The 25,444-nt window shown below is 28.0% G+C and overlaps 6 protein-coding genes across 15 annotated transcripts; 5 read left to right on the top strand and 1 right to left on the bottom strand.

Annotated features, from left to right (window-relative positions):
• The first annotated feature begins 5 nt into the window (after window positions 1-5).
• LOC124428954 (polycomb protein suz12-B) lies at window positions 6-6,339 on the top strand. Of its 2 annotated transcripts, XM_046973561.1 has the most exons (10): window positions 6-233; window positions 1,580-1,626; window positions 2,003-2,186; window positions 2,307-2,398; window positions 2,471-2,663; window positions 2,762-3,127; window positions 3,217-3,518; window positions 3,608-3,861; window positions 3,941-4,520; window positions 6,203-6,339. In XM_046973561.1, exons 1-10 carry the CDS (start codon window positions 134-136, stop codon window positions 6,233-6,235), a joined length of 2,151 nt encoding a protein of 716 aa, XP_046829517.1. In that variant the 5' UTR covers window positions 6-133; the 3' UTR covers window positions 6,236-6,339. The 2 variants fall into 2 exon arrangements, with proteins under 2 accessions (XP_046829517.1, XP_046829516.1); XM_046973560.1 differs by lacking the exon at window positions 6,203-6,339 and having other exon boundaries at window positions 3,941-6,033.
• On the top strand, window positions 6,238-7,696 carry LOC124428959. Its single transcript, XM_046973575.1, has 3 exons — window positions 6,238-7,144; window positions 7,204-7,342; window positions 7,556-7,696. The coding sequence occupies exons 1-2, from the start codon at window positions 6,634-6,636 to the stop codon at window positions 7,287-7,289; spliced, it is 597 nt and encodes a 198-aa protein (XP_046829531.1). The 5' UTR covers window positions 6,238-6,633; the 3' UTR covers window positions 7,290-7,342; window positions 7,556-7,696.
• On the bottom strand, window positions 7,430-10,215 carry LOC124428957 (methyltransferase-like protein 22). 5 transcript variants are annotated; one of them, XM_046973572.1, is made up of 6 exons: window positions 10,081-10,215; window positions 8,526-8,598; window positions 8,293-8,424; window positions 8,050-8,235; window positions 7,796-7,963; window positions 7,430-7,739 (listed from the first exon to the last, which is right to left on the bottom strand). In XM_046973572.1, the coding sequence occupies exons 2-6, from the start codon at window positions 8,596-8,598 to the stop codon at window positions 7,444-7,446; spliced, it is 855 nt and encodes a 284-aa protein (XP_046829528.1). In that variant the 5' UTR covers window positions 10,081-10,215; the 3' UTR covers window positions 7,430-7,443. The 5 variants fall into 5 exon arrangements, with proteins under 5 accessions (XP_046829528.1, XP_046829526.1, XP_046829527.1 ...); XM_046973570.1 differs by lacking the exon at window positions 10,081-10,215 and adding an exon at window positions 9,506-9,948; XM_046973571.1 differs by lacking the exon at window positions 10,081-10,215 and adding an exon at window positions 9,594-9,948.
• On the top strand, window positions 9,158-13,941 carry LOC124428956 (protein disulfide-isomerase). 4 transcript variants are annotated; one of them, XM_046973566.1, is made up of 9 exons: window positions 9,158-9,277; window positions 10,422-10,611; window positions 10,978-11,309; window positions 11,383-11,520; window positions 11,637-11,867; window positions 11,959-12,330; window positions 12,429-12,557; window positions 12,632-12,718; window positions 12,813-13,941. In XM_046973566.1, the coding sequence occupies exons 2-9, from the start codon at window positions 10,464-10,466 to the stop codon at window positions 12,861-12,863; spliced, it is 1,488 nt and encodes a 495-aa protein (XP_046829522.1). In that variant the 5' UTR covers window positions 9,158-9,277; window positions 10,422-10,463; the 3' UTR covers window positions 12,864-13,941. The 4 variants fall into 4 exon arrangements, with proteins under 4 accessions (XP_046829522.1, XP_046829521.1, XP_046829523.1 ...); XM_046973565.1 differs by lacking the exon at window positions 9,158-9,277 and adding an exon at window positions 10,119-10,253; XM_046973567.1 differs by lacking the exon at window positions 9,158-9,277 and adding an exon at window positions 10,122-10,235.
• Window positions 13,807-16,438, top strand: LOC124428955. 2 transcript variants are annotated; one of them, XM_046973562.1, is made up of 5 exons: window positions 13,807-13,943; window positions 14,310-14,516; window positions 14,590-15,384; window positions 15,440-15,725; window positions 15,788-16,438. In XM_046973562.1, the coding sequence occupies exons 1-5, from the start codon at window positions 13,941-13,943 to the stop codon at window positions 16,039-16,041; spliced, it is 1,545 nt and encodes a 514-aa protein (XP_046829518.1). In that variant the 5' UTR covers window positions 13,807-13,940; the 3' UTR covers window positions 16,042-16,438. The 2 variants fall into 2 exon arrangements, with proteins under 2 accessions (XP_046829518.1, XP_046829519.1); XM_046973563.1 differs by lacking the exon at window positions 13,807-13,943 and adding an exon at window positions 14,225-14,244.
• LOC124429261 lies at window positions 16,408-24,405 on the top strand. Its single transcript, XM_046974302.1, has 18 exons — window positions 16,408-16,538; window positions 16,649-16,810; window positions 16,906-17,164; window positions 17,234-17,487; window positions 17,585-17,744; window positions 17,827-18,019; window positions 18,100-18,235; window positions 18,303-18,449; window positions 18,536-18,751; window positions 18,927-18,984; window positions 19,060-19,078; window positions 19,205-19,312; window positions 19,600-21,464; window positions 21,555-21,700; window positions 21,779-22,132; window positions 22,197-22,352; window positions 22,480-22,928; window positions 23,001-24,405. The coding sequence occupies exons 1-18, from the start codon at window positions 16,473-16,475 to the stop codon at window positions 24,268-24,270; spliced, it is 6,018 nt and encodes a 2,005-aa protein (XP_046830258.1). The 5' UTR covers window positions 16,408-16,472; the 3' UTR covers window positions 24,271-24,405.
• The last annotated feature ends 1,039 nt before the right edge of the window (window positions 24,406-25,444 follow it).

The following is a 25,444-nucleotide window of genomic DNA, read 5'->3' as shown; positions in this document are numbered from 1 at the left end:
TTATGCCGATAGGGTGCGCCACGTTCGGTGCCAGTCGAGTGCCGCAGTTTTCGCGCGGGGCGGGTGTTGTCATCGGATTTTTACGCGAAAAGAGTGAGTTTCTGTGGAAAATACTGTAAATATTCACGTGAAAATGCCGCCAAAGAAGCGGGAGAAAGAATTGGATGGACAAAAGGGCCCGCGCATGGATCAGATTCAGGCAGACCACGAGCTGTTTCTTCAAGCCTTCGAAAGTGAGTACGCTAGTGGCTATCTTTTTCCCCCTTTTACATATATTTGTTTCTTATCACTCATTTTAATGCGTCTAAGTGCTTCCATTTTAATTTGTTTTGTTCTAACGGTATCTTTATAAAACCTAACTGTAAATCTTTTTCATGGTAATACATAACCCTATTTATAGAGAGTCCGTTCAGCGCCGTGGCGCGCGTCGGTTCAGTTACCTCCCTCCTTTATTCCCATCGTCGCAGACACCTGTCAGCATTTACCTCTTTCTTGTAATTTTGTAAATCACGTTTTTAACGTTACTTAAAACTCTACGTAACTTTTACACAATGATCAAAAAAATGTCAATTGTATTTAAAGGAATAAAATAATGTCTTCGTTCTGTTGTATTTTTAATTTAATTCTTCTTGAAAATAACCTAAACTATTCTTGACAAACTACATATAGAAATATTGTATCGAACTCTGTTAAAGATGTAACTTTATATTTCGTATTTCTATCATTTGTTTTTTTTTTTTACAAATTTTCTTTTTAATTCTATTTTTTTCTAATAGATAAAAAATAACGTTAAATATAAATGATCGTCATTTTATGACTTAGTGATTCCATCTTATATTCAATAAACACGTTTTAGATTTGTTTATTATATATTAGGATGGTGGCGAGTAAAGCAAATTTTTTCTAATGAAATAACTTCAAAGAAAATAATAGTAATAAAATAAGTAGTAATATAATTTTTAGAAGAGAATTCTTAAAATTAATTAAACACATTGAGATCGTATTGTTTCTGAAAATAACATAACACGTGCTTACTCCGAAAATAAAATTTTTAGGTTATATCAGTAGTGTGATATGTACTTACTATTACATTTTACGAATTAATTGTAAATTGTTATCATAAGTTATGAATTAAAAAAAAATTATGGGATCAGAGAGGTTCAACCTGCCAAAAGTCGTAACAAATATGGTGCAGGCATCTCGTAACGACGAGAGAAACCAAATCATCATTTCCCATTCTGATCAACAGAAGGATCGTCAGTATATTCTTTAAATTCAGTATTTGATCTTCGGAGCAATATTAATTCCTTGTGAGAAAGCCTTTACTTTATACGCCATCTAGTTATTTTTTAGTACACTGTCCAGATTTGATTCTACACACATACGCGCGGTATATATACGTATTACAACACAGCATATACACATGCATAGGCGTATATATATATATATATATATAATATTTTTTATTTATGAATACATTTTTTTTTGTATTACATTAGCAGTAAAATTTATATTTTTTTTTATTTGTACATTTAATGTTCTTTAGATGTATTTTATAAAGTCGTTCATTCCTTTACAGAACCAACACAAATTTATCGCTTTCTACGTACAAGAAATCAAATCTCAGTAAGTAAGCAAACTTTAAATTATTAGATTTAATATTGTATAGGTGTGATATTAATTTGTTGACCCACTCAAAGTGTTAACTTTCTAAATTTTATATATATAGATATTTAAGAATATTGTAAAATGTGATGTACAGTAACTATATTGTGCTTGTCTATTATTATATGTTATTTAAATGTTAATACAATGATGTTATTATTTGATTTTTTATAAATTATAATGTTTTTTTTTTATTATTAAATAATTTTACATCCAGGATTCTTATTACGGTAGGTATACTATTATATATTTTATACATTTGTTATTTTTTATTTTATTAATTCAATATCATAAAATTTAATGACTTCTACAGTGTAATTAGTTTCATTTATTTTAGCCAATATTCCTGTATCGAAATTTGACTTACATGAGGCAACGTATGTCTAGGAGTCATAAATCTCGTAGAGGATTTAAAATTGATACAATTTTGGAAAGATTGATGTCTAAAAATAATCAAGAACAAACTCTTGGTGTACGTGGATATATGACACTTACATTTTTAGGTTTTTATGATAAGAAAAGTAAGGTTTTTTCTAATATAAGTTGATATATACAATTTCTTTACAATTCATTGAATTTATTTACAAGATATTATATTTTATACTTCTCTTATCTTTTATACAATGGATATTTCATAACAGTTGAAGCATCACAAGATCCAGTAAAAGTAGAAACTTTACTTTTAAAAATTTGCCATAAGAAAAGGAAAGATGTAAGCTCACCTATTATGCAAGTAAGTTTATCATTTGTAAAATGTATGAATTATATTTTATTGTATGTACTAATTCAGAATTTTTTTTTCTAGGTGTCTGTTGGAACAAGTGAAGTCCCGATTAATCCTTTAGAAAATCAACCTCCACCTAAAGCACCAACAATCTCAATACCTAATGAATCTTTTAGTTTAAATAATGGACATGTAGCAAAAACATATATGCTTTTATTGAGGGTATATTGTATGTCTAACAATAGCTGCCTTATACATAGCTGTGATTTAGAAGGTATGTAGAAAGTTATTTCAGAATGTAAATAAACAAATTTCAAACTTTGATAAATTTTGTAAATAATATTTAAATATTAATATATGTTTTTGTTGTAGAACCAGCACAGAAACGTCGAAAGTCGTCTGCAGGTTCAATTAAAAGTAGCGGTGAAGAAGTAAAATTGTATGGCTCTGAGCTCATAGTATATGATAAGCATAACAGATGTCTTCTGACAGATGGTGATTATGAATTAGGTTTGCAGGAAGTACAAACTAATGTTAGATCCAGCCCAAAGAAATACAGTTCTTGGGAATCTGTACCTGACATTAAAGAATGTGGTCCTTTCGAAGTGTTCAGTAGAGGTCCTACATTAAAATTTAGACTTAGTTGGACTATGGAGCCAAGTAATGGTTTAGTGGACAGACCTGCTCCTATTCATCCAGTGCCAAGCGGTGACAATAAAGAAAATCGATCAAGCAACAGTAAGTTGCTACTACTATTCAAATAGTATGTTCTATTTATTTAAATAGCATTAGATATATATATCATAGTGTATATATAATTCCTTCAGCTGGCTTTGAGCGCTCTTCCACAAACCATAATAACAATAACACCAATAATAACAATAATACAACACTGCCAACACCTAGTCCATTGACCCCGTCAAGAATGTCTGTATCCACTGAAAAAATGGAGAATTCAATGGGTACTCAACAAATAGTTTATCAATTTTTATACAATAATAACAGTCGTCAGCAAACAGAGGCTTGTGAGGATCTTCATTGCCCATGGTGTTCATTAGATTGTGGGAAGCTCTATTCTCTTTTAAAGCATTTGAAGTTATGTCATTCTAGATTTACGTTTACTTACGTGGTGAGTTGTTCTTAGAAAATAAAAACAAAAAGTTATCTAATAATGTTTTTTATTGAACATTAATTAATAAGTAAATATATCATTTTTAGCCAATACCACAAGGTGCCCGTATAGATGTAGCAATAAACGAATGTTATGATGGTTCATATGCTGGTAGTCCACATGAATTAATCACTCAACCATCTGGGGTAGCTTTTTCACGCACAGGCCCAACTAGACGTACGAGTGTAACAAATATTTTAGTCTGTCGGCCAAAGAGAACAAAACCGAGTTTATCAGAATTTCTTGAACTTGATGAAAATGAATTTGAAAGCCAAAGACCTTACATCACTGGACATAATAGGTGGGATTGATAATATTTTATTTAAGTACAAAACCTTTATTGTTTTTTTATTCGCATCATCAATTTTTTGTCAATATAGATTATATCATCACACTGTCACTTGTTTACCTATTTATCCGAAAGAAATGGATATTGATTCTGAAGGAGAAAACGATCCAAAATGGTTACAAACGAAGACAATGATGATGATCGATGATTTTACCGATGTTAATGAAGGAGAAAAAGAATTAATGAAAATGTGGAATTTACATGTAATGAAATATGGATATGTAGGAGACTGCCAAATACCATTGGCTTGCCAAATGTTTTTAGAAACCAAAGGAAAGGAATTACTTATGAAAAATTTATATCGGAATTTTGTACTGCATATGTGCAGTTTATTTGATTTTGGTTTAATTAGTCCTGTTATTCTTTATCAGACAATTCAAAAGCTGCAGGAGATTATGAAAGAAGGAGGTGAAAATGGTGATGTACGCAAAGTTTTGCAAAAATCTCATGAAGCTCAAGTTGAAAGATGGGTTTCTACAGGTTTTCAAGCATCTACTGATGTTACTGCTACTAAAGCAAGTAGTACAAAAATCAGTTTTAATAATGACTGTTCAAGTTCTAATGCTAGGAGGAAAACATCGCTTCCCTTGGGATCACCAAATTCTCAAAATGTAAAATCTACTGTTTCTATGCATATGTTTCAATCAACACATTAACGTTTATTTTGATTTTATATACAGTTTTGACGAATTAAAAATAAATCAGAAGGGAACGTTAAATTTGTTCCTGTTTAAATAATCTGCATTAGTTCAAAATGCACTTTATTAATTAATAATTATATATTGGCAACAATGTTATTTTTTAAACATATAGTATCATACTGATTTTTTTATGGTCTAGTCAATGATACTGTTCATGTTATCTATATTTTATATCTTTGGATGTTACAATTATTGATACAAATTGTTTCAAACTTATGCTCGTAATTATATATAAAATTCTCTGCCTCATAAAAGTAGTAGGACACTTTAATTTGTAATAGAATTGGATTTTGTGATAAAAAGCATTGACCCTAAAGACAATCAATTTTTGGGGAATTATTTTTTAAAACCGGGATTTTTCTTTTTTTTTTTTTTTTGGATCAGTCCTTAATTTCTGCTTACAAATAATCGAAGTATGTCAAGTATTTTTTGTACATGCTGGTTCTTTTATACAGTAAAATAATTATGTACTTTATAGAATGTTAATTTAAATTATAACTTATCATATTAATATTTTAACATCTAAATTCACATGGATGAATTAAACAGGTATTTTACTGGCGATAATACGTCATGATCAAAGACAGAATTTAATTAGTTAAAATTGATCTATTGTGCTCTATCTGAAATATTCAAATCTTAATTGTAAATTTTATTCTGTAAAAGAAAGAATGCATAGATTGAAAGTGCCTTTACCAAACTAGCAGGTCTGTATATGAGAGTAACAATAGGCCAGTTTGGGGATCTGTATATGTATATTTTGTTTCCTAAGACATATTATAGGTCATTGTTCTCTCATACAAGCTTGTAAATCGGAGCTAGTGCATCATGATAAAACGTTTACTTGAGTGTAATATATGACTTTTACTGCCCGTAGTTGTTCGAAGAAACGTCTACATTCCTTTATATATATTATCTATCATTTCTTTATATCTGTTTTATTAGTTATTCATCATAAACATTCTCTTAATGTTTGTTAAGAATTTTGGAATCTTCGTTTTCTTCGAACGACTTCAACTACTGTCCATTAATATTATTGTCTATGCTAGGATGTAAATAGAAAAAAAAATTACAATAAAATACATGGACATAAAAATAAGTGGTAATTATTACTTTTGTTTAAAATTCAAATATATAAAAACATTTTCAAAGTTTGTCTAATAATACATTGTATTCGACTGCAATGAGATGTGTTAGTGAGAGAGAGAAAGAGAGAGAGAGAGAGTGAGAGAGAGAGAGAGAGAGAGAGATTTTTGGTGTTTTATTATATCTCTCATATACATTTTATGAAACAAGAGAATTTTAAAAACAAATTGTATGAAATTGGTTTCATCTAATTGTCTGAAGGAACCAGTTGTCATCACAAATTTTAACTTTTGATAATACTATTTATCCAAGGAAATGAATGTTATAATCCATGATATAAAATTTTTTATTTATCCTTAAATTTTTGTAATCCATATCCTGTAGAATGTCAAAATCTGTTTTGCCTGTTATACCTTATAGTGATAAAAAATATGATAACTCTCAAGGTAATTGAAAATTATTCTATATGTTTTTAAAAGATTAATTAAATAATATAAATTATTTAGAGAGATCAACATCAAAAGTTAAAAGTCTTATAAAATTATGGAAATCTACTAATGTGAAGTTAAATCTTCTTTGCAACCTTGAGAATATTGATGCTACAAATTTTTATGGAATATCAAGAAAAATCCTTGTTCATTTACAAAAGTATTATAACTATATTAGTTTGAAACTTTTGCCTTATTCAAATGAAAAGTATTTTTTTGGAAATATAAGGCAATGCTATAGACTTGATAAATGTCAACGAAACAGTCTTCATTTTTTCACTAAACTACATAATTCAAAGAAGCATACTAAACTTATATATAATCAAAAGAAGATAAGATATATTAACCATAAACTAAGAAACAATTATTTATCCATCAATAAAAGGAAGAATAACAAAGAAGAAATAAATAGTAAAATTAATTCAAATTATATTTGGAATTCTAATGGAATGCAGAATTATACAGTTGCAACTACTCTTTTTCCTAAAATTGAAATGGAAAAAACTGTTCCATTATATGATATTGTGGACTTATTTGCAAACTTAAATTTAGGCCAAGTAAAAAATAATACTAATCCTGTTAATGTGATAACAAAGTATGAAGGTAATCTGGATAATGCAGACAATGATAAATCAACTTTATCCAATAATATAAATTCTATGTGTAAAGTTATAATGGAAGAATCAATTCATCATCCTTTTACTGGCAAATCAAATGAAATTATACAATTATCAAATTATAATTACATTAATACAAATTATTCTAATACACAATGTAAAGTAAATTTTAATTCTGGAAATAATTTGAAGAAAGGATGTTCAAACATAAAGTATTTGATAAATGATATTCCACCTAAAGAAGCTATAGAAGTACATTCTGAAGATGTTTCATGCAAAGCACGTTCTATACAATGGAGTACTGAAGTTGATGTGATTTATTATACTGGTGATGCAAATGGAGGTAAATAATTTTTACAATATATAAGAAAAAAAACTAAAAATTTTTTTTCCATCTTTTAGATAAAGTAATATGGAGAGAAATAGAGCCACTTCATGAAGAAACATATCAACAGGCAAATCATAATGATCTTCTTCGGATAATCTGACAAATTAAAATATAATTTCTTCTATGAATGATTATCAGTCTTTTGATTCTTAAGTAGGTACACTTACTAAATCAATTTGTAAAGATCTATAATGTATTATTAAAGACAATATTATCAAATAATATATTTTGTATATTATATATTCTTTATATATTTATTTATTCTTAATATTGATCTTATTTTCAATTTTCATTAAAATCATATGTTGTATTCTCTCATATTTAAAGAATCGTGGAAAATCTATTTTCACATATTCTATGTTCCAGTTAAGATTTCGCCTTTGAATACAACGTAGAAATTCTTCATACATTGGGGCAACAGTTTCCATATTAGCAACAGTGAAAACATGCCTTTTCTCCAAAGCAATGTAAGCTGTTTTTAGAACTTCTTTACTTAAGAGTTTTTCTAATGTTATAACAAATCCATTTGTTATGACATCATCATAAATCACTAAAAAACAAAATTTTGTAGTAACTTTGTTTCATTTCATCCAACTATAAACTTACCATCCGAAGCTATGAAAATCTCTGTCATATTAACTTTTTCTTCTAAACTTTTAGACCATTTTAAATTTAAAAAATTTAATTCTTCTATATGATATTTACATTTCACATAAGATATATTTCTAATGAAATTTCGTTTCACTAATTTTAATATTTCACCTAAATTAATATCTAGACAATAAAAAGTAAAAATATTAATAACTGAATAATAGCTCTTTTACAAAAGTACTATATCCTTTATCTACTATCATCATCACCTGTACAAATTATTTCTTTTGCTAAAAAACTGGCAACAATGCTGGTTAAACCAACACCAGATCCTAATTCCATAATTATTTTTTCTTTAAATAAATCAGGATTGGATAAAATATAATCAGCTAATAAAAGAGCACCTCGCCATACTTGCAAACCTACCATTTGTAATTCTGTAGATATATTGTGTTCTAAAATAAAAAGTAGTATTAAAATTCTTAATAAATTAATATATAAAAAATACATACCTATATACAAAACAGTTTCTTCATTTCTGTCTATATCCAAATCATTATCTTTATCATATTCTATCATTTTTATTGTTGATTTTGATTTTATCATATAAGAAGGGCACTTAAAGACAAATTGAGTAACAGCAACTAATAATAATAAAGAAAGAACAATGATTATTCTATAAAAAAAAAAAAAATTAGCAAATGTGGGATAATTAATGCAGAAAATTAAAAATTAATAAACTTACTATTATTTGTGAGTTTTTCTGAATGTTTATCATTCTCTAAAAATATTTCTGATGTTATTTTATGTGCAGACATCTAAAAAAATATATTTACAAATGTACTTCAGAATTATGATTTTTTGTCATTATTAATACTACTATTATATAACTCTTTCACTATATAATCATACAATAATATTAAATTATATACTATAACATTTTTAATATAAAAAAAACATCAATTTTATAGCAAAGTTTTATTTGTTACCCTGACTTCACTGAGCAATGTCACGAACATAAACTGATTGCTTTCTATTTATAGCAAATAGAAAAGCTTGTATGAGTACAATAAAGAGTATTTTAACTATAGAATAGTTGGCACATAAGTTAGCGTACGATATTCTAAAAGATATTATGATAGTTAAAATACGAACGTAGTAATTTATTTGTCAAGTATTTTAAAATTCGCGCAGAAAAATTGTATGCAATTTTCTGCATTTAAATTTTATTTATTAAACCAAGAAGTAAATATTAATTGCTATAAGTTCGAGTGTATTATTGTTATCGTAACACAATTTATGTGTAATTTTTAACGAGCATTATCAGTGAAGAAAAAAGAAAAAATAAATTTATTAGAATTGAAAAATTCAAAATTTTAAATTCAAATCTTGAAAACCGCGCTTTTACACAAAAGTCATCATCAGTATTTGTTCCTGTCTGTTCCGTTATTGGCTGTACTATAATTCTCGTTTGATTCTCCCTTTAGCAACATATATGTAAGTATTTAATAATAATTAAATCTTCTTACATTCAATTCATTATTCTTTTATAGTACAGGATACAGTTAAAACTTGGCTATTTCATCTATAAATATATTAGATATATATGTATATATACACGTCATCTGGTACAATATACAAAGGTTGTAATGATTTATTTAGGTTATGACAAAAATTATATATTTTTCTTTAATTTTATGATAATATACTTATTTAACAACGTACATTAATTAAATATTATGAAATACAACAACGAATTGACGTAACTATTATCCAATAGTTCTCTTTAACGATTCAAAAATATATCGCACACCTGTTTATACAGCTAAGTAAATTGTTATGGCGGCAATATTCAACTATTGAAAAAAACGTATCGACGAGAAAAGTGTGTATCGCTTATTATAATTTTTACGTTACATTTATTCGAACGTAATTGATTAAATTTATTAAAAACAAAAATTTTTTTAAATTAAAAAAAAATTAAAAAAAAAATAAAATAAGAATAAAGCGATATTTTCGTATTCATGACTCAGAAGAAATTTTTTTGTTCTTTGTCATTGAAAATGGAAGTTTTTTAATTAAAAAATCATGTTATAAAAATGTAATAAAGAAAAATTTTAGAAATGAAAAAGGTTTTCGAAAATAAATAATTTCGATCGATTTTTGATATCGATGAATTATTTATTTTAGATTATAGAGGTTAACAATTGATAAAAGTTACATTATCTATAAAAATTATCAGAGCATACTATTTTTCGACCCTTGATACTTTAGGAAATCTTGAATTCTAGTATAGATACTTTTGATCAACAGCGTCAGCCAATGAGTGACTCCCACGATGAATAGAAGATGCCATGCGTTAACAGTGATTCTACCACATAGAACGTTATAGTCAGACAGCATCGTACGCGTTGGCTCCATTCTGTTCACTTGATTCGCGTTCTTCAATCTTCGTGTCCGTTATTCACTACGGGTCTCATAACTTTTTCCTATTACGAATATATGTATATATATATATATATTTAGTATTATTATATATCTTTTTTTATAATTTATTTGAATAGTTTTTGATAAAAAAAATTACCTAGTGGGAGTCTTTTCTTATATACATATATATTTTTTTTTTTCTGATCATTCACAGCTGTCGTATCCAGTGTAATAGTCGAACGTGACCAAGTCGAAGATGAATGTCGTTACGGCGATACTTTTGGTGGTTACCTGTTTCAGCTATGCTATTGCAAATATTGATTTAGATGAAGGTGTATTGGTAATTAACAAGGACAATTTTGAATCGGCGATCAAGGATAATGAATTCATTCTTATCGAATTCTGTAAGTATATTATTTTTTTTCTCAACCTTCTAAGTCCCGCGCTCTCATTTATTTCTATTTATGGCCTCCTGTTGCTTCTTTTATTTTATTACTCATTATTTAATTATGTTGAAACGGTGTTTCGGAAATAGGAACAGATGTTTGATCATTACACGTCATCACTCGCGTACCGGTTAACGGTAATCTTATTGGTCGTTTATTTGTAATCTTAATTGATAGTATTTTAACATCTGTTCATCCATAAACATTTAAATTCGACAATTATGTCCGTTTGATTATTCGAAATCTATCTTATCTTTTTGGATACAAAAAAAAATTAAAAAAAAGGATTTCACTATAATTCAATATTTTTGCGTTATCGTTTAGATGCACCATGGTGTGGGCATTGCAAGGCATTGGCACCTGAATACGTAAAGGCAGCCAAACAATTGGCAGATTCAGGTTCTGATATTAAGTTAGCTAAAGTTGATGCAACTATAGAAACTGAATTAGCAGAGAAACACGGCGTCAGAGGATATCCCACTCTTAAGTTTTACCGTAAAGGAATTTCTATTGAGTACAATGGTGGACGTTTAGCAGATGATATCGTAAATTGGCTTGTTAAGAAAACAGGATCCGTTGCTAAAGATTTATCTTCCATAAAGATTGCTAAGGCTTTCATTGATGAACATGAAGTTTCAATAATTGGATTCTTCAAGGTTCAAATTATACTTTTTATTTAGATAATTATCTGTAATATACATTATTTTTATTATTTTATATTATATTAAGGATCTAGAATCTGAAGCCGCTAAGGTATTCTTGGAAGTTGCAAATGCAGTTGATCATTACACATTTGGTATTTCCAATGCTGATGAAGTATTGAAAGAATATGAAGCAGAAGATGGTAATATTATATTGTTTAAGAAGGTAATGTATCATATATATATGTATGTATGTGTGTATGTATGTATGTATGTGTGTGTGTGTGTGTGTATATATATATGAGTATTTTAAATTTATTATGTAATTTATTATCGTTTTAGTTTGATGAAGGCAAGACCAAATTTACAGAAGAACCTACCTTCAAGAATATTCAAAACTTCATCAGTATATATTCATTACCTTTAATTGTTGACTTCAACCAAGATACAGCTCAAAAGATATTTGGTGGTGACATTAAGAGTCACCTTTTAGTTTTTATAAGTAAAAAAGATCGTAATTCTGAGAAATTAATTAAAAAAATTGAGGAGCCTGCAAAGAAATTCCGTGGAGAGGTAGAGATAAGAAATTTAAAATAATTTATTTATATATACAAGCATTTAAATACATTATTATTAAAAATGTATAATTTTTATATGTACTTAGGTTTTGTTCGTAACCATCGATTCAGATGAAGCTGATCATGAGCGAATCTTAGATTACTTTGGCATAAAGAATAAAGATGTTCCTGTTATGCGTCTTATTAAATTAGAAGGAGATATGATAAAGTATAAACCTGAAAATCCAGAAATAAGCAGTGAAAATGTTTTAGAATTTGTAAATGCTTTCATAGAAGGCAAATTGAAGAGACATTTACTTACTGAGGACTTGCCTAAAGATTGGGATAAACATTCTGTTAAAGTTCTTGTTGGTACTAACTTCCATGAAGTTGCATTTAATAAAGAAAAAGACGTTTTAGTTGAATTTTATGCTCCTTGGTGTGGACATTGCCAACAGCTTGCACCTATTTACGAAGAAGTATATATTAATACATATTAAATATTATTAATACATATATATACATATATGTGGTCATTTATAAGATTTTACTAAATATAAAAAATTTGTTTTTATAGTTAGGAAAGAAATATGAAGATAGTGAATCTGTAGTGATAGCAAAAATGGACGCTACTGTGAATGAATTGGAAGACGTAAAGATTATCAATTATCCAACAATTACCCTTTACAAGAAAGGAACAAATGAGGTATATTTTTATTTTCATTTACTTATTGCGAAAAATGGAACGCTGCATACTTAATATTCTTTATGTTAATTTAGGCTGTTGATTACAACGGCGAGAGGACACTCGCGGAATTAGCTAAATTCATTGAATCTGGTGGTGCATATGACCAAGGTGTAAAAGAGGTGTGTATGGAACAAAAAATAAATATAAACGTAAAATAATATTTTTCAAAAAAAGTTTTATTACTATTTATATATTACTATATATTTATTATAGGTTCAGGAAGAAGATGAAGATGACGATGTGCCAAGAAAAGACGAATTATAGGCGCACATAATCAAATGGAATAAAATTACTATTGTCCCTTCTATTTCCTGCATCCAATCAATGAATTCCACAATTTCCTCTTAAAGAAACATTCGTTTATACAAAGATTTTTTTAAATGGTGCATCTTGATTTATTATATTTAAGTTTTATATTTCTAAAACAAGGCGTCGTACTGTACAATTAATTATTAAGGAGAAAATTGCATTTCAGGATTCTTGAGATAAGTCTAGTATCGTTGTGAGTGGCACGAAGTGTTCATTATGATCATTATTATTATTTTTTTTTTAAAATCTTTATTTCGATATTAATTCATACAAAGACAGATATTAACTTATACGTTTTATATACTAATCTTATTATGAGTCAGTAATCCCTGAAAACTCGAATGTTTTCAGATTGTGCCTGCTTCCGTTGTCGTGATATCAATGAGTGTGAAAACAGGATACGTAAAATAATCATGAAGCTGAGTTTGGTACACCTAAGCCAATTTTTATTTTTATATAAGATAACTTATTGCAATGGAACTGTATTTCTCTGAAACTAAATACAGTAAGAACATTGCAGAATCACGATATTAGAGGCAACGACTCATACATATTACATTTCCATTACAGCATTTACATCAATCATTAACTTGATTGTCTTGAACTCTAGCGTAGGCAGCGATTTTGATGTTTTCCTAAATTCAATGGACTGAAAACTAACAAGCTATAGTCCATTTAACGAGACGAGTCACGTATATTAATGAATATACATGATGGGGACATTATTGAATCAGGAACGTATTCACAACCATCAGATAATTTAACTGTTTTCGAGCGGGAAGTCGAAGTAAGCCCTACCAACGTCCTATGTAATTCGTTCCTGAATTTAACAATTGACTACTGTTTGCTTGCCAATAGCTGGAGTCTCTTACAACTATCATGCGCTTACCATACGATTATTTTGTTCGTCTCTCTTGACTCGTTTCGTTAAACTAACTATAGTAATTGGATATAAATTGAGAAAAAGAAACAAATGAATTATATCTCTAAGTCTTTATTATATATTATTCTTAATATATAAAATATTATTCTATGGTGTGTCTATTTTCTTTTTTTTTCCGAAATATGAATACCCAATAATATTTTTTTTTCGAGTATATAATGTTTATTATATATGTGTCTTCATAATAGTCAATGTGATATACTATAAAAATATCCTCTCTTTCTCTCTCTCTCTCTATATATATATATATATATATAAATATAAATATATATATATATATATACATGTACATATATATATATATATAATATATAACGTTATTTAATGTTTATATTATTAATATTCTTAGATATTGATTACCAATTTGATATACAATAGTTAACACTTTGAGTGGTAATATTCAATATATAGTCTTAATGTCTTATTTTTGACTAATATTTATTTTTATTTCTCACTAGAATTGTTCAAATGTCGTTGAAGCAATGAATCGGAAATTTGAATTATCATCTTTAAGTGACTTCATTAGTCATGCCTTGATATTCACAGAAGCAGTAAAAGATACATTACAATTTGAATGCGCCGAAGCAAGATTTTCTTTGAAACCTTGGATAACAAAAACTTTTGTTACAAAAGAAGTTAATAAGAATGATTGTATTTGCGATAAGGTAAAAAATTTCATATATATTTTATGTTAACATTGTATTTTATTTATTAACTTATATTTCGTTAATTAATTAGATGTCATTTGGAAGTCAAGAGGAAAATATTTCTGAAGGGATAAGTAGAACAATATTGCAAGCACAAAAATTAAGAGAAAAACTTTCGTCTAATGTTTCGAAGCAAGGAAAACATTCGAAGCAAAAGGATTTAGATAAGACAAATGTACAAAAAGTATGCTATGAATCAGCAAATCATGATATCGTAAAATCTCATGTAGAAATGGATATAAAATCACTTGATAAAAATCCGAAAAAAATACAAAATGTTACTAAAATTACTTCAAAGATTGGAATATCAGAGCAAGGTTCAATAAAAGCATCGCAAATACCATCTACAAGTAGAACAAATATTAAACAAAAAGGAAAAAAAAATTTTCTTTTAGCAAATAAATTAAATATCAAAAATATACAATCAGCAAAAATTCAAGATAATAATAAAAGTAAAGAAATAAAGAATAATACGAAATTTATTAATTCTAAAAAACAACTTGAAGTTCGTGCAGCATCAACAAGTGAATTAACTAAATTAATAGAAGAACTTTCTTTAGCGTCGTCCAAGAAAATGTCAACTACATCTACAAATATAAATAGAAAAGACTGTCCGTTACACGGAGAAAATGTTACGCAATTTACTGAAGAAATTCTATCAATGGATATAGTAGATGCTCTTGATAAGTTTGATATTCCAAAAGAAATTTTGAAAGTGCTTAGAATGTATCATTTATATGTAAAATTTGAACATACGCAGGAATCCGTAAATAATTTGCAACATCGAACAGCAGCAGCAGGATTCTTAAAAGAATTTGAAAAAATGGTGTGTATAATATATTAAATTTATATTATGGACAATTATTTTATTTTTCTTTCAGAATGAAAATAAGAAAAATTATTTTGAAGAAGAAAATAATATTGTAAGCATTGCCCTGGAATCCTTTTCTGTATTAGGAAATGTGTATAATGGTATGATTCACATAGACAAAATTAAGGAACTTGACAAAAGATTGGAATCTATTTATAAAATGCATAAAATAAAAAAATTTAATATAAGACCTAATGAAAATATAAAACCTCTTGAAACAAGATTTAAGTATTCTGAGATTGCAGGATGGATGTCAAATGGAATTTGGAATAATATGTGTATTAAGGATTTCCAAGGTACAATAAGAGTTGCATTTATTTTTATTAATAAATCCTATGATCGAAATTAATAATTTCAGGAATGTCTAAAGTATGTTGCATACGTTATAACGATGTCGCACAATTGTCATCGCTTTATGAAGTTCTGCAAGAGTTTCAGCATACAAAATATGTTAACACAATAATAGAAATTTTGTTAAAAGATATAATACCTAAAATGATGCATTGTTTTGAGCCAACGGATGATATATATTTACAGATATATAAAATGATCGATATTTTGAGTCAAGGTTTAAATCCAGAAAATCCAGTTTTAGTTAGAACAGAAGAATAGTTTTATCAAATGTAGATAAGTTATCTTTAACATAGTATTAGATTCTTAGAGAGTTGCTAAGGCAACCATGAATCAAATAGTATGGTTGATTTAACAAATATGCTTATACGTACTGTGTGATAGTATTCACAAATTTTGTTTTTTATGCAATTATAATTTTTAATGAGTATATTTTTCTTTTTATCGAGTTAAATATTTTTTTTATAAATAATTTTTAAAATATGAATAAAAAAGAAGTAATCTCGGTGTAAACAATTTTTATTTTATTATTGATAAGTGGTATTCAGTTTAATTTCAGAAAGGAAACTACCATGGATATTTATAATGTATATTTTTAATATATATTATAAAAAAGCGTTTGCTATTTGCTAGACTGTGTAATTTTTCAGAATTTGATAATATAAATCTAGATTCAGTCAAACCCAGCACTGATGCATAATAATATTAATTCTGTTGCACGAAGCACCCAATACAGCAAAGTATATGCTGCTCATGAGGTATATATATATATAGATATATAAATTGATAGATGTTTATAAATAAATAGAAATGATAATCAAATGAATAATTATTTATTTTATATTTAATTATTTATTATTATATTTAGGTAAATACAAATACTGTAACGTATAGAAATAATGGAATGTATCATTATGAGGGTGGTTGGCCAAAAGATATTAATACGAAAGAGATGGAACAAACTGTTAGATATAGACGGAAGATAGAAAAGGATGAGCTATATATTCATACTATGCTGCAGTTATTACCTGTAATTATAACAATTATAAGATTATTTGAAAATAAATAAGATTTAAAAAAAAATAATTTATTACATTTTGTATCCTTTTCTTTTTTATTTTTCAGGCAATGGAACATTGCATTTTACAAAATAATGTATGTGATATTTATGAACAATATTTCAATGATATAGAAGCAACATCGTTGATACAAAGAACATTTTCCCGTACCGTGAATGTATACCGTGATCCTTTAACAATGAAACGTCAGATAACACATGTTTCATGGTCACCTGATCAAGGAACTCGTTTTGCAGCAAGTTATTGTAATACTGATTTTAAAAATATAATGAATTTTAGTACTACATCATATATTTGGGATATAGGTTTGTGACTACTTATATTAATATTAAACTATACAGAAATAAGAGAAGAATAAAATGATTACTTTGCAGAAAATCCAGGTAGTCCATTTATGACTTTAAAGCCATTTTGTCCAATTTTAACTTTAGAATATAGTTCTAAAGATAATAATGTCTTAGTTGGTGGTTTAATGACTGGGCAAGTAGCATTTTGGGATATAAGAAAAGGATCTGAACCTAATGAAGTTAGTTCAGTCAATCAAAGTCATAGAGATCCATGTGATAATGTTTTGTGGATAAATTCTAAAACTGGAACAGAATTTTTTAGTTCTTCAAAGGATGGACAGGTTTAATATATTATAAAAAAAAAAATATATATATATATATATGTAATGATATTTATATATTGAACAATTGATTTTTATGTTTTTATTTATATTATAGATCAAATGGTGGGATACAAGAAAAATGAAAGTACCTACTGAAACTTTGGTAATAGATTTAGAGAAAGCAGAAAATCAAAATGTTGATCGGGCGACTGGCATATCCGCGTTACAATTTGAACCTTCTATGAGTTCACGATTTATGTGTGGTCTAGAAAATGGTTATTTTTTTTTAATAATACAATCTTAATTTATTAATCGTTTAATTAATATCTTAATTATATTTAATCCTGTTGTTTTAAGGTATGGTAATATCTGCAAATCGTAAAGGGAAAACACCGAGTGAAAAACTAGCAGTTAGATTTAAAGTTCAATATGGTCCAGTAATAGGTTTAGAGAGGAATCCTACATTCATTAAAAATTTTTTAACTATTGGCGATTGGACAGCTAGAATATGGTCTGAAGATTGTAGAGAATCTTGTATTGCTTGGACTCCGTAAGTATGATATTTGCTATATTTATATAATAAATATGATATATATAAAATTATATTATTTCGATTGATCATTTTGTTAGAGGTCATCGACAATTTTTAATGGGTGGTTCATGGAGTGCAACAAGATATTCTGTTTTCTTCTTGATCAAAATTGATGGAACTTTGGATGTATGGGACCTGCTTATACAGCAAGATTCTCCAGTTCTTAGTATAAAGGTTACGTCTTTTTTTTTTTTTTAATAGTAATAAATTTTAATAAATATTAAATTATTTTAATTATTAGGTATGCGACGATGCTCTTACTTGTGTAAGACCTCATGAACAAGGACAATTAGTTGCTGTTGCTAGTAGAAATGGTATAATATATTTACTTGAACTATCAGAAGCATTAAAGATCAATCATAAAAATGATAAATTATTATTAACAGCAGTAAAGTATACTTTTATATTTATAAAAGTAATTTTCAGATTATTTTCTTATATATAAATTTATTTATTTATATTTTTTTTTGTTAGCTATTGGATAGAGAAACACGTAGGGAAAAAGTAATCGAAGCAAAGAACAGAGAAATAAGATTGAAAATGAAGTCTCTTCGCGTTAACGTTGATTCAGAAATTATGAATGATCCTTCGAAAAGTAATAATCATGAGGATTTGAAGCAGAATGTTTTAAGTTCGAAAGATACATTGATAGAACAATGTGAACAAGATTATATAAATATTATAGAAGCAGTAAGAATTTTATATTTTATTTGAATTCTCTATCGTTTTCTTATATATTTTATATTGTACTTATATATATATGATGTAACGTAAAATTCAAAGTTTTAATTATCTTTCTAATTAAAAAATATTACTTTTTTAGAAAAAATATATTTGTACAAATATTCATTAATATTTCTTTCAGGAAAAAGCGAGGCGATCCGCAGAAAACGACGTTGAACTAAATAACAATAACATAAACGGTAATACAGTTATTATCTAAGCAAATTAGATTAATTACTGTAGTCTATATAAAATTATGTGATTAATAAATATAGAAAGGAAAAAGTCTATTGTGTTTAATCGTACTTTCCTACGAATAAATTTTTTTTTTTTAATAATAAAGTTGAAGTTGATTTGATGTCAGAGAAATAAGTGGATTATAAGTGTATTATAATCAATACGGGTTTCCACATACAACAGTAGCAAACACCTGCCGTTTATCGATCTATTCACGTTTCCGTGCGTAGTATGGATAAACGTGAGTGAAGTTCTTGTAGGCCATGCAGTTGGTGTGTCGCCTGTCAAAGTGTTAACCATTTTATCAACAAATAAAAATACTATTGTAAAATAAAGTTCCACAATTATTTAAAATATCAGAAAAAAATGTATGCTCTATCTTTAAATTTTCAAAACAAATTCAATATTCTAAGAATAACGAGAAATATATCAGTGATAAGAAAATTGATCTAAATTTTAATCATAAGACCCATTGATGCTTATAAAATATATATACATTTTTATTGTGATAAAGATAATGATTTATAATAATACTTTTTAGATACGTAATTTGCTGAGATGAAGAGTCGGTAAATAAGTGTATTTTATTGTAAAAAAATTCAAATAAAAAAATTAAAAAAAAATAATCAAAAAAGTTTTATAATGTCGGAGAAAGATAAGACACGATTAGTACGTAATTCTGACTGGACGTCTGATCAAAATGCAAGTAAATCAGAAAGTGAAGTGGAAGGTCAGTGGTCATTTGTTAAAAGAAAAAAATCAGAGAAGAAAAGAACTATTAAAGCATTCGAAACTAATGATCGTAAAATGTTGCTCAATTCGAAAGAAGATGATTTAAATGATTCTCTGACAAATTCTATGAGCAACAGATCTGATATGAAAGAAAAAACAAATTCTTCTTCCTTTGTTGCTAATAGAAAAAAATTAACAAGATCTAACAATTTAAAATCTGTCGATGTCGTTGTGGACGTTCATCAACGTTACGAAGAAACAATACCGATAAAATCATTAAAAAATAAGATTGATATTTTCGAATCCAAATCGATCGAAGTATCAGAAATAGAAGATTTGTCTTTAGGTAGTAATTCTCAAAAGGAATCAAAGAAAAAAATAAAAGTTGCAACGAAGGATAATTTTGTAATAGATTCGATTGATGAATTCGAGGACAATGAGGAAGAAATAATTTCAACTCCTATTTTATCATCGAGATCTTCGCAAAATTTATTCGAAGATAAACCACGTCGTAGGAAACAATGGGAGACAGTACGTCCTGTTATGAACGAAGTTATAAATTTAAAAAAGCCACCAAGGAAACGTTGGTCCAAAGATACCAGCGTTATTCGTTTACCAGAAACTTTGGATTCTTCATTGATTAATGAGAAAATTTCAAAGACTATAGAAAGCTCAAAGATACCGGTACCAGCTCCAAGATCATTCTCGACGGACAAACAAAATTCACGTTTTGCTTTTGAGAATGAAGCATTCGTATCGGAGAACGAAGAAGTTTTGAGAATTGAGAGAGATTATGTTAAAGATAACACGAAAATTGAGATGAGAAGGATGAGTGATCGAATGGATACACCTTCCTCATCTCGAGATTCAAGAAATAATTTCTCTAAGAGAACTTCTCCGAGAAAACAGGAAACAACGTCGACTCTAGAAAATACTGAAGATTCCGATGTTAATGTCTCTTCGTCATCGATAAAAAAGACGTTACATTTGTCTAGAAGACGAAGAAAAAATTCTCTTCGCTCGAATGTGTCAAATAGTTTAGAAGAAATATCAAATAATCGATATACGGTATCCGAGGATGAATTAATTAATGATGATCGTGAGGTATTAAAAAGAAAGAAAAAAATTATGGAATACTCGAGTCGAGAAAGTTTTTCAACTAACGAAAAAGAAGGAGAAGGAGAAGGAGAAGAAGAAGAAGAAGAAGAAGAAGAAGAAGAAGAAGAAGAAGATTTGTCATCAAAAATATCGACTGGTAGAACTTTGTCTGAAAATAAAAAGAAAAAAGATCGTAGATCTAAAGAAGAAATTCGTTATTTAGCGAACGAGCTGGATCCGAAAAGGAAGAAGAAAAAAAAGAAAAAAAGTGAACCGATAAAATACATCCTAATTACGATTCACAAAGCTGACATGCTTGAGACCGATTATGTGACTAAACATCCTATGGTTAAAGTACATATCGTTGAAGCAGAGACTGGTAATTATTTAAAAAATAAAAATGACAGTGGAAGTTCGTATATCCAGCCAATGATTACTGGAAAATTTGATTTCAAGGAGAACAGGTCGATGATACCTATTTGGGAAGAAGAAATTATTTTTGAACACGATTTTAAAACTATCGTGAAGATTGGAAATGAACAAGTTATCCTTTTTTTCGAAATTGTTGATCTTTTGAGCTTTGCCGAAGCTAGCTTCAACTACGATAGGTTTGGCAAGTTTCTTAATCATGATCATGTTTAATTTTAAAAACAATTATCTTTTATAATAATTGAATTTATTTTATTGATATTTTGGCGAACAGGTAACGAAGGTTGTTGGTATAAAATAGCTTGGGCATTTTTAAAAACAGTTGGAACGAATAACGTGATGCACATTGATAAAAAGATCAGATTGCAATTATACAGACCTCAGAAAAGTACAAGGAACTTTGGTTCAAGAAAATGTGAAGTAAGAAAGAATTAGATATTTTTATTATTATTATTATTATTTTTCTTTTTTCGAACAAAGCTGAAATCTTTTTAATAGGTTTACAATTGGTGGAAATCTAACAGAAGAGAGAAATATCCAAGTAGTCTTTACGTCACTGTTACATCTATAAATCCACCAAAATTAGAACCAGTACTTTATCAGCAGCTCTCTTTTGACGATATTTTAGATATCGGAAACGAATCACATAAGTTATCGGTACAATCATCAGAATTAATTAATTTACCAAGATGGACAAGATTGGCTGCTCAATCTTGTAAAATACCAAATGAGAAATACTTTGAAACTGAGATTAGTGAAAATGGGTGTTTCTTTCTTGCTTTCAATAATGATGGCAAATATTTAGCTTGCGTTTTTTCTGAAGAATATGATTATCCTATAATAGTATATGAGGTATAACGAATGTGTTTAATTTATTGATTCCAAGGAATCTCTTATAAAATTGATTGAATTTTAGATCGAATCTAATAAAGTTCATGTTCGATTTTCTGGACACAAAACATTCGTATATTCATTAAACTGGTCGCCGGATGATCATTATCTACTTTCTGTTTCATCGGATCAAACTGCTCGTATATGGGACGTTCGTAATAAAATTGTACAACATATTCGAGTGAGTTAACATACAGAGAAAGAAAGAGAAAGAGAGAGGGAGAGAGAGAAGGGTGGAAGGGGATATATATTTTTTTCTATGATATTTCTATTATATAAATTCCAAAATTTCATAAAATTTTTCTCAGATGTTACCTCATCCTTCCTACGTTTACTGTGGTAAATTCAATCGTAGAAACGTGTCGATAATAGCTACAGGATGTTACGATCGTATTGCAAGAATATGGACGAGAGATTTAAAATCAAAGAATTACGAACTGAGCCAAGAATTAGAGACACACGAGGGATTTGTTAATTCTTTGTGCTTTCAAAAGAATGGTAATCTTCTTACAGCTGACAGCGTTGGTACGATAATACTATGGTCAGTGAAAAAAAATCGTAGGATGTCTTCTAAAAAAGAATGGTATTTGTCGAAGAAGATAAACATTCGCGAAATAGAGAACATCACGATAAATGCGATTATTTTACATCCGCTTGAATCAAGATTACTCGTTCATTCGAGAGACAATGGTCTGCGAATGATAGATCTGGCTGCTGATGTAGTGTTACAAAAGTACGATGGTTTGAAAAACCAAAGGTATTTCTTTCTTCTCTTTTTAATTCTAAAGATGTTAATATAATGAATTAATTAATTTTAATTATGCCATAGAATACAATCTACAGCTTGTATTTCGCCTTGTGGTGGTTTAATATTTTGTGGTGGAGAAGATTCAACTTTGAACGTCTGGAATTTAGAAACTGGTAGATATTTAGCAAGATATACGATCGAACGAACCTTTAGAGCAATAACTTGCGTTGATTATCATCCATACGATCATGTATTAGCATTCTCAAGTTTTGGTAGTCCTGCTCAAGTTAGAATTTTGAAGTTTGAAAAGAATTCGACAGGGATGAACATAGGTTTGTCGATGATGACGGAAGCTGAGACAGGAATTGGTGATTATAGAGTTGATCTGAGTTTGAATCTTCCAAATGTTTCTATTAAAAAAAGATCAAGATCAATGTCGAGTGGTAGACGACAGGAATTATTAAATGAAGGAGAGTTAAATAGTTATCGAACTCCTCTAAGTCGTAATTCGACGATTGTGAATATTTTTCAAAATGAAGGGAAGTACGAGAGTGCGAAGTTAAAATTGCGACGATTGAAAGAAACCGAAGAGCAATTGAAAAGTCGTAGCACCAGTCGTTTATATAATATCATCGAGAAGATCGATAGGATACTTTCGAATACCTCTAGATCGTCGAATGATCTTGAATCTGGTCAGAATTTTCTTTATAATGATCAGGACAAAGATAGGAATAAATCCTCGACGAGTTTTAATCAGGATGATAAGAAAAAAGAGAAAATCAAATCGAAAAAATTATCTACATTGAAGAATTCGAACGCAGATCGTTCCAGTTCGTATATTGAATCAAGTTCTATGAGTTACGATGGAAAAGAAACGATCGAATTGAAAACGTTTCACGTTTTGAAAGAAAATGATTCAGATCTCAATGGTAGGAGAACGAAGAGTGCAAAGGATTCAAGAAGGAGTAAAATTCTTCAAGAAAATACACCAAAGACTTTTTCTGATGGTGCAACGAATTCCAGAAGAAATCGAGTTTTTCGTAAAGAAATGTCTGATGATCGTATTGGTCCTTTGGATTTTGCGATTACGCAAGAAGTTCAGGAATTAAAGATCACTTCTTCTAGTTCACCAGAAAGTGCTGGTACTTACATTGTAGAGAAAGCTGAGTTTGAACAAAATAAAGATTTGAATTCTGTGAAAACTTCAGCTAATGAAAGATCTATAAGTAATAGCGAAAAGAATTTTGTAAAAATGTTAGAAAGTGATAGTTCACTGCCCAGTAATGCTACTTTCACTATAGAGAACGAGATTTCTATTTCTAAACCAAGAAAAAACAAGTTTATATCTTAAAAAAAATTTTTAAATATATATATATATATATTTAATTATACAGCTTGCAAAGTTGGTGACAATGAAAATAGCTTAAGACATATATTATTTTTTTTTCCAATGGTTCTACATTACTATAATATAGATCAATGTAACATAAAATAAGTGATAAATTCAATTTTTATAGATTTTTCACTTTGGGTATTTTCTTAATTGTTGGCACATATTTTATTAACAGCTTTTGTTACAATTTGTTATATTTCACGATCTTTAAATAATTGATGTAAATTTATACTATTTTCTTTTTACGAAAAATGCCATTGTTTCAAATGATAGCAAAATTTTTTATTAACCTAATTATTCTACCGTTTTTATATATTTTATATTTATATTTGATATTCCTTACAAATTTCATAAATATTTCAACGGGACTATATATCTTATTAATGTCCTTAATAACTGGCGTTAATTTGATGGATATTGAAGAGATCAATGAATCAGAACAGGTATACCAATTATACATTTTTATAAGTATTTTATATACACACATATAGATATATAAGATATAAAAGATAATAAATGTGCGTTTGATTAAAATGAAAACGTTTCTAAAAAAAAAACCGAAATGTGTAATGTACTAAGAGGTTTTGCAATCGTAAGCGTTACTTTAATTTTCTTTCCATTTTTATTAATATTTAATTTTTATCTCATGTTTGTTACCCTCATCTTTAATGTTCTGCAATTTACCTATATATTTCTAATGATTTTACTTGGTGGTTTGCCAGATAGTGCATTAACGGATTAAAAGGTGAAAGGAAAGAAACGGAATATTACATATACGTACATATATATACACATAATTCTTGTTGATAATTTAATAACTAATTTTTTTTCAGGATTCTGATGAGGTTACATCCAATGAATCAAATTAATGTCATTTAATTATCTACAATAACGACATTCACATTGTTTAACAAGAATGAAATATTTAAATTAAATTAATTGAAATTTATTGAAAAAAAAATAATAAATTTATAATAAGTGTTATGTAACAAATGCATTATTTATAATATCAGATATTTTGAAATTTAAGTGTTGTCTCTCTCTCTCTCTCTTTCTTTCTTTCCTTTACCCTCTTTCATGCACTTCGACCAGAGTACATCGGCTCTCTCTTTTCATACAAGCGATAAATTAT

The sequence above is a fragment of the Vespa crabro genome, chromosome 14, assembly GCF_910589235.1.
Source record: "Vespa crabro chromosome 14, iyVesCrab1.2, whole genome shotgun sequence".
In the NCBI taxonomy this organism is placed as follows: domain Eukaryota; kingdom Metazoa; phylum Arthropoda; class Insecta; order Hymenoptera; family Vespidae; genus Vespa; species Vespa crabro.
This window is presented reverse-complemented; position numbering and strand designations above follow the sequence as displayed.

Bases quoted from the DNA above. Each gene is read 5' to 3' on its own strand.
- LOC124428954 (XM_046973560.1), top strand. From the start codon at position 134: ATGCCGCCAAAGAAGCGGGAGAAAGAATTGGATGGACAAAAGGGCCCG. The intron at 234-1,579 runs GTGAGTACGCTA...ATTCCTTTACAG, and splicing joins GTTTCTTCAAGCCTTCGAAA to AACCAACACAAATTTATCGC. The intron at 2,399-2,470 runs GTAAGTTTATCA...TTTTTTTTCTAG, and splicing joins TAAGCTCACCTATTATGCAA to GTGTCTGTTGGAACAAGTGA.
- LOC124428956 (XM_046973566.1), top strand. From the start codon at position 10,464: ATGAATGTCGTTACGGCGATACTTTTGGTGGTTACCTGTTTCAGCTAT. The intron at 11,868-11,958 runs GTAGAGATAAGA...ATATGTACTTAG, and splicing joins CAAAGAAATTCCGTGGAGAG to GTTTTGTTCGTAACCATCGA. The intron at 12,719-12,812 runs GTGTGTATGGAA...TATTTATTATAG, and splicing joins ATGACCAAGGTGTAAAAGAG to GTTCAGGAAGAAGATGAAGA.
- LOC124428957 (XM_046973569.1), bottom strand. From the start codon at position 8,799: ATGTTCGTGACATTGCTCAGTGAAGTCAGG. The intron at 8,599-8,769 runs GTAACAAATAAA...ATATTTTTTTAG, and splicing joins CATTGCTCAGTGAAGTCAGG to ATGTCTGCACATAAAATAAC. The intron at 7,740-7,795 runs GTAAGTTTATAG...TTTGTTTTTTAG, and splicing joins GATTTTCATAGCTTCGGATG to TGATTTATGATGATGTCATA.
- LOC124428955 (XM_046973562.1), top strand. The intron at 14,517-14,589 runs GTAAAAAATTTC...TTAATTAATTAG, and splicing joins ATGATTGTATTTGCGATAAG to ATGTCATTTGGAAGTCAAGA. The intron at 15,385-15,439 runs GTGTGTATAATA...TTTTTCTTTCAG, and splicing joins TAAAAGAATTTGAAAAAATG to AATGAAAATAAGAAAAATTA.
- LOC124429261 (XM_046974302.1), top strand. From the start codon at position 16,473: ATGCATAATAATATTAATTCTGTTGCACGAAGCACCCAATACAGCAAA. The intron at 18,236-18,302 runs GTTACGTCTTTT...TTTAATTATTAG, and splicing joins CTCCAGTTCTTAGTATAAAG to GTATGCGACGATGCTCTTAC. The intron at 21,465-21,554 runs GCAAGTTTCTTA...TTTGGCGAACAG, and splicing joins CTTCAACTACGATAGGTTTG to GTAACGAAGGTTGTTGGTAT.
- LOC124428959 (XM_046973575.1), top strand. From the start codon at position 6,634: ATGCAGAATTATACAGTTGCAACTACTCTTTTTCCTAAAATTGAAATG. The intron at 7,145-7,203 runs GTAAATAATTTT...TCCATCTTTTAG, and splicing joins TACTGGTGATGCAAATGGAG to ATAAAGTAATATGGAGAGAA.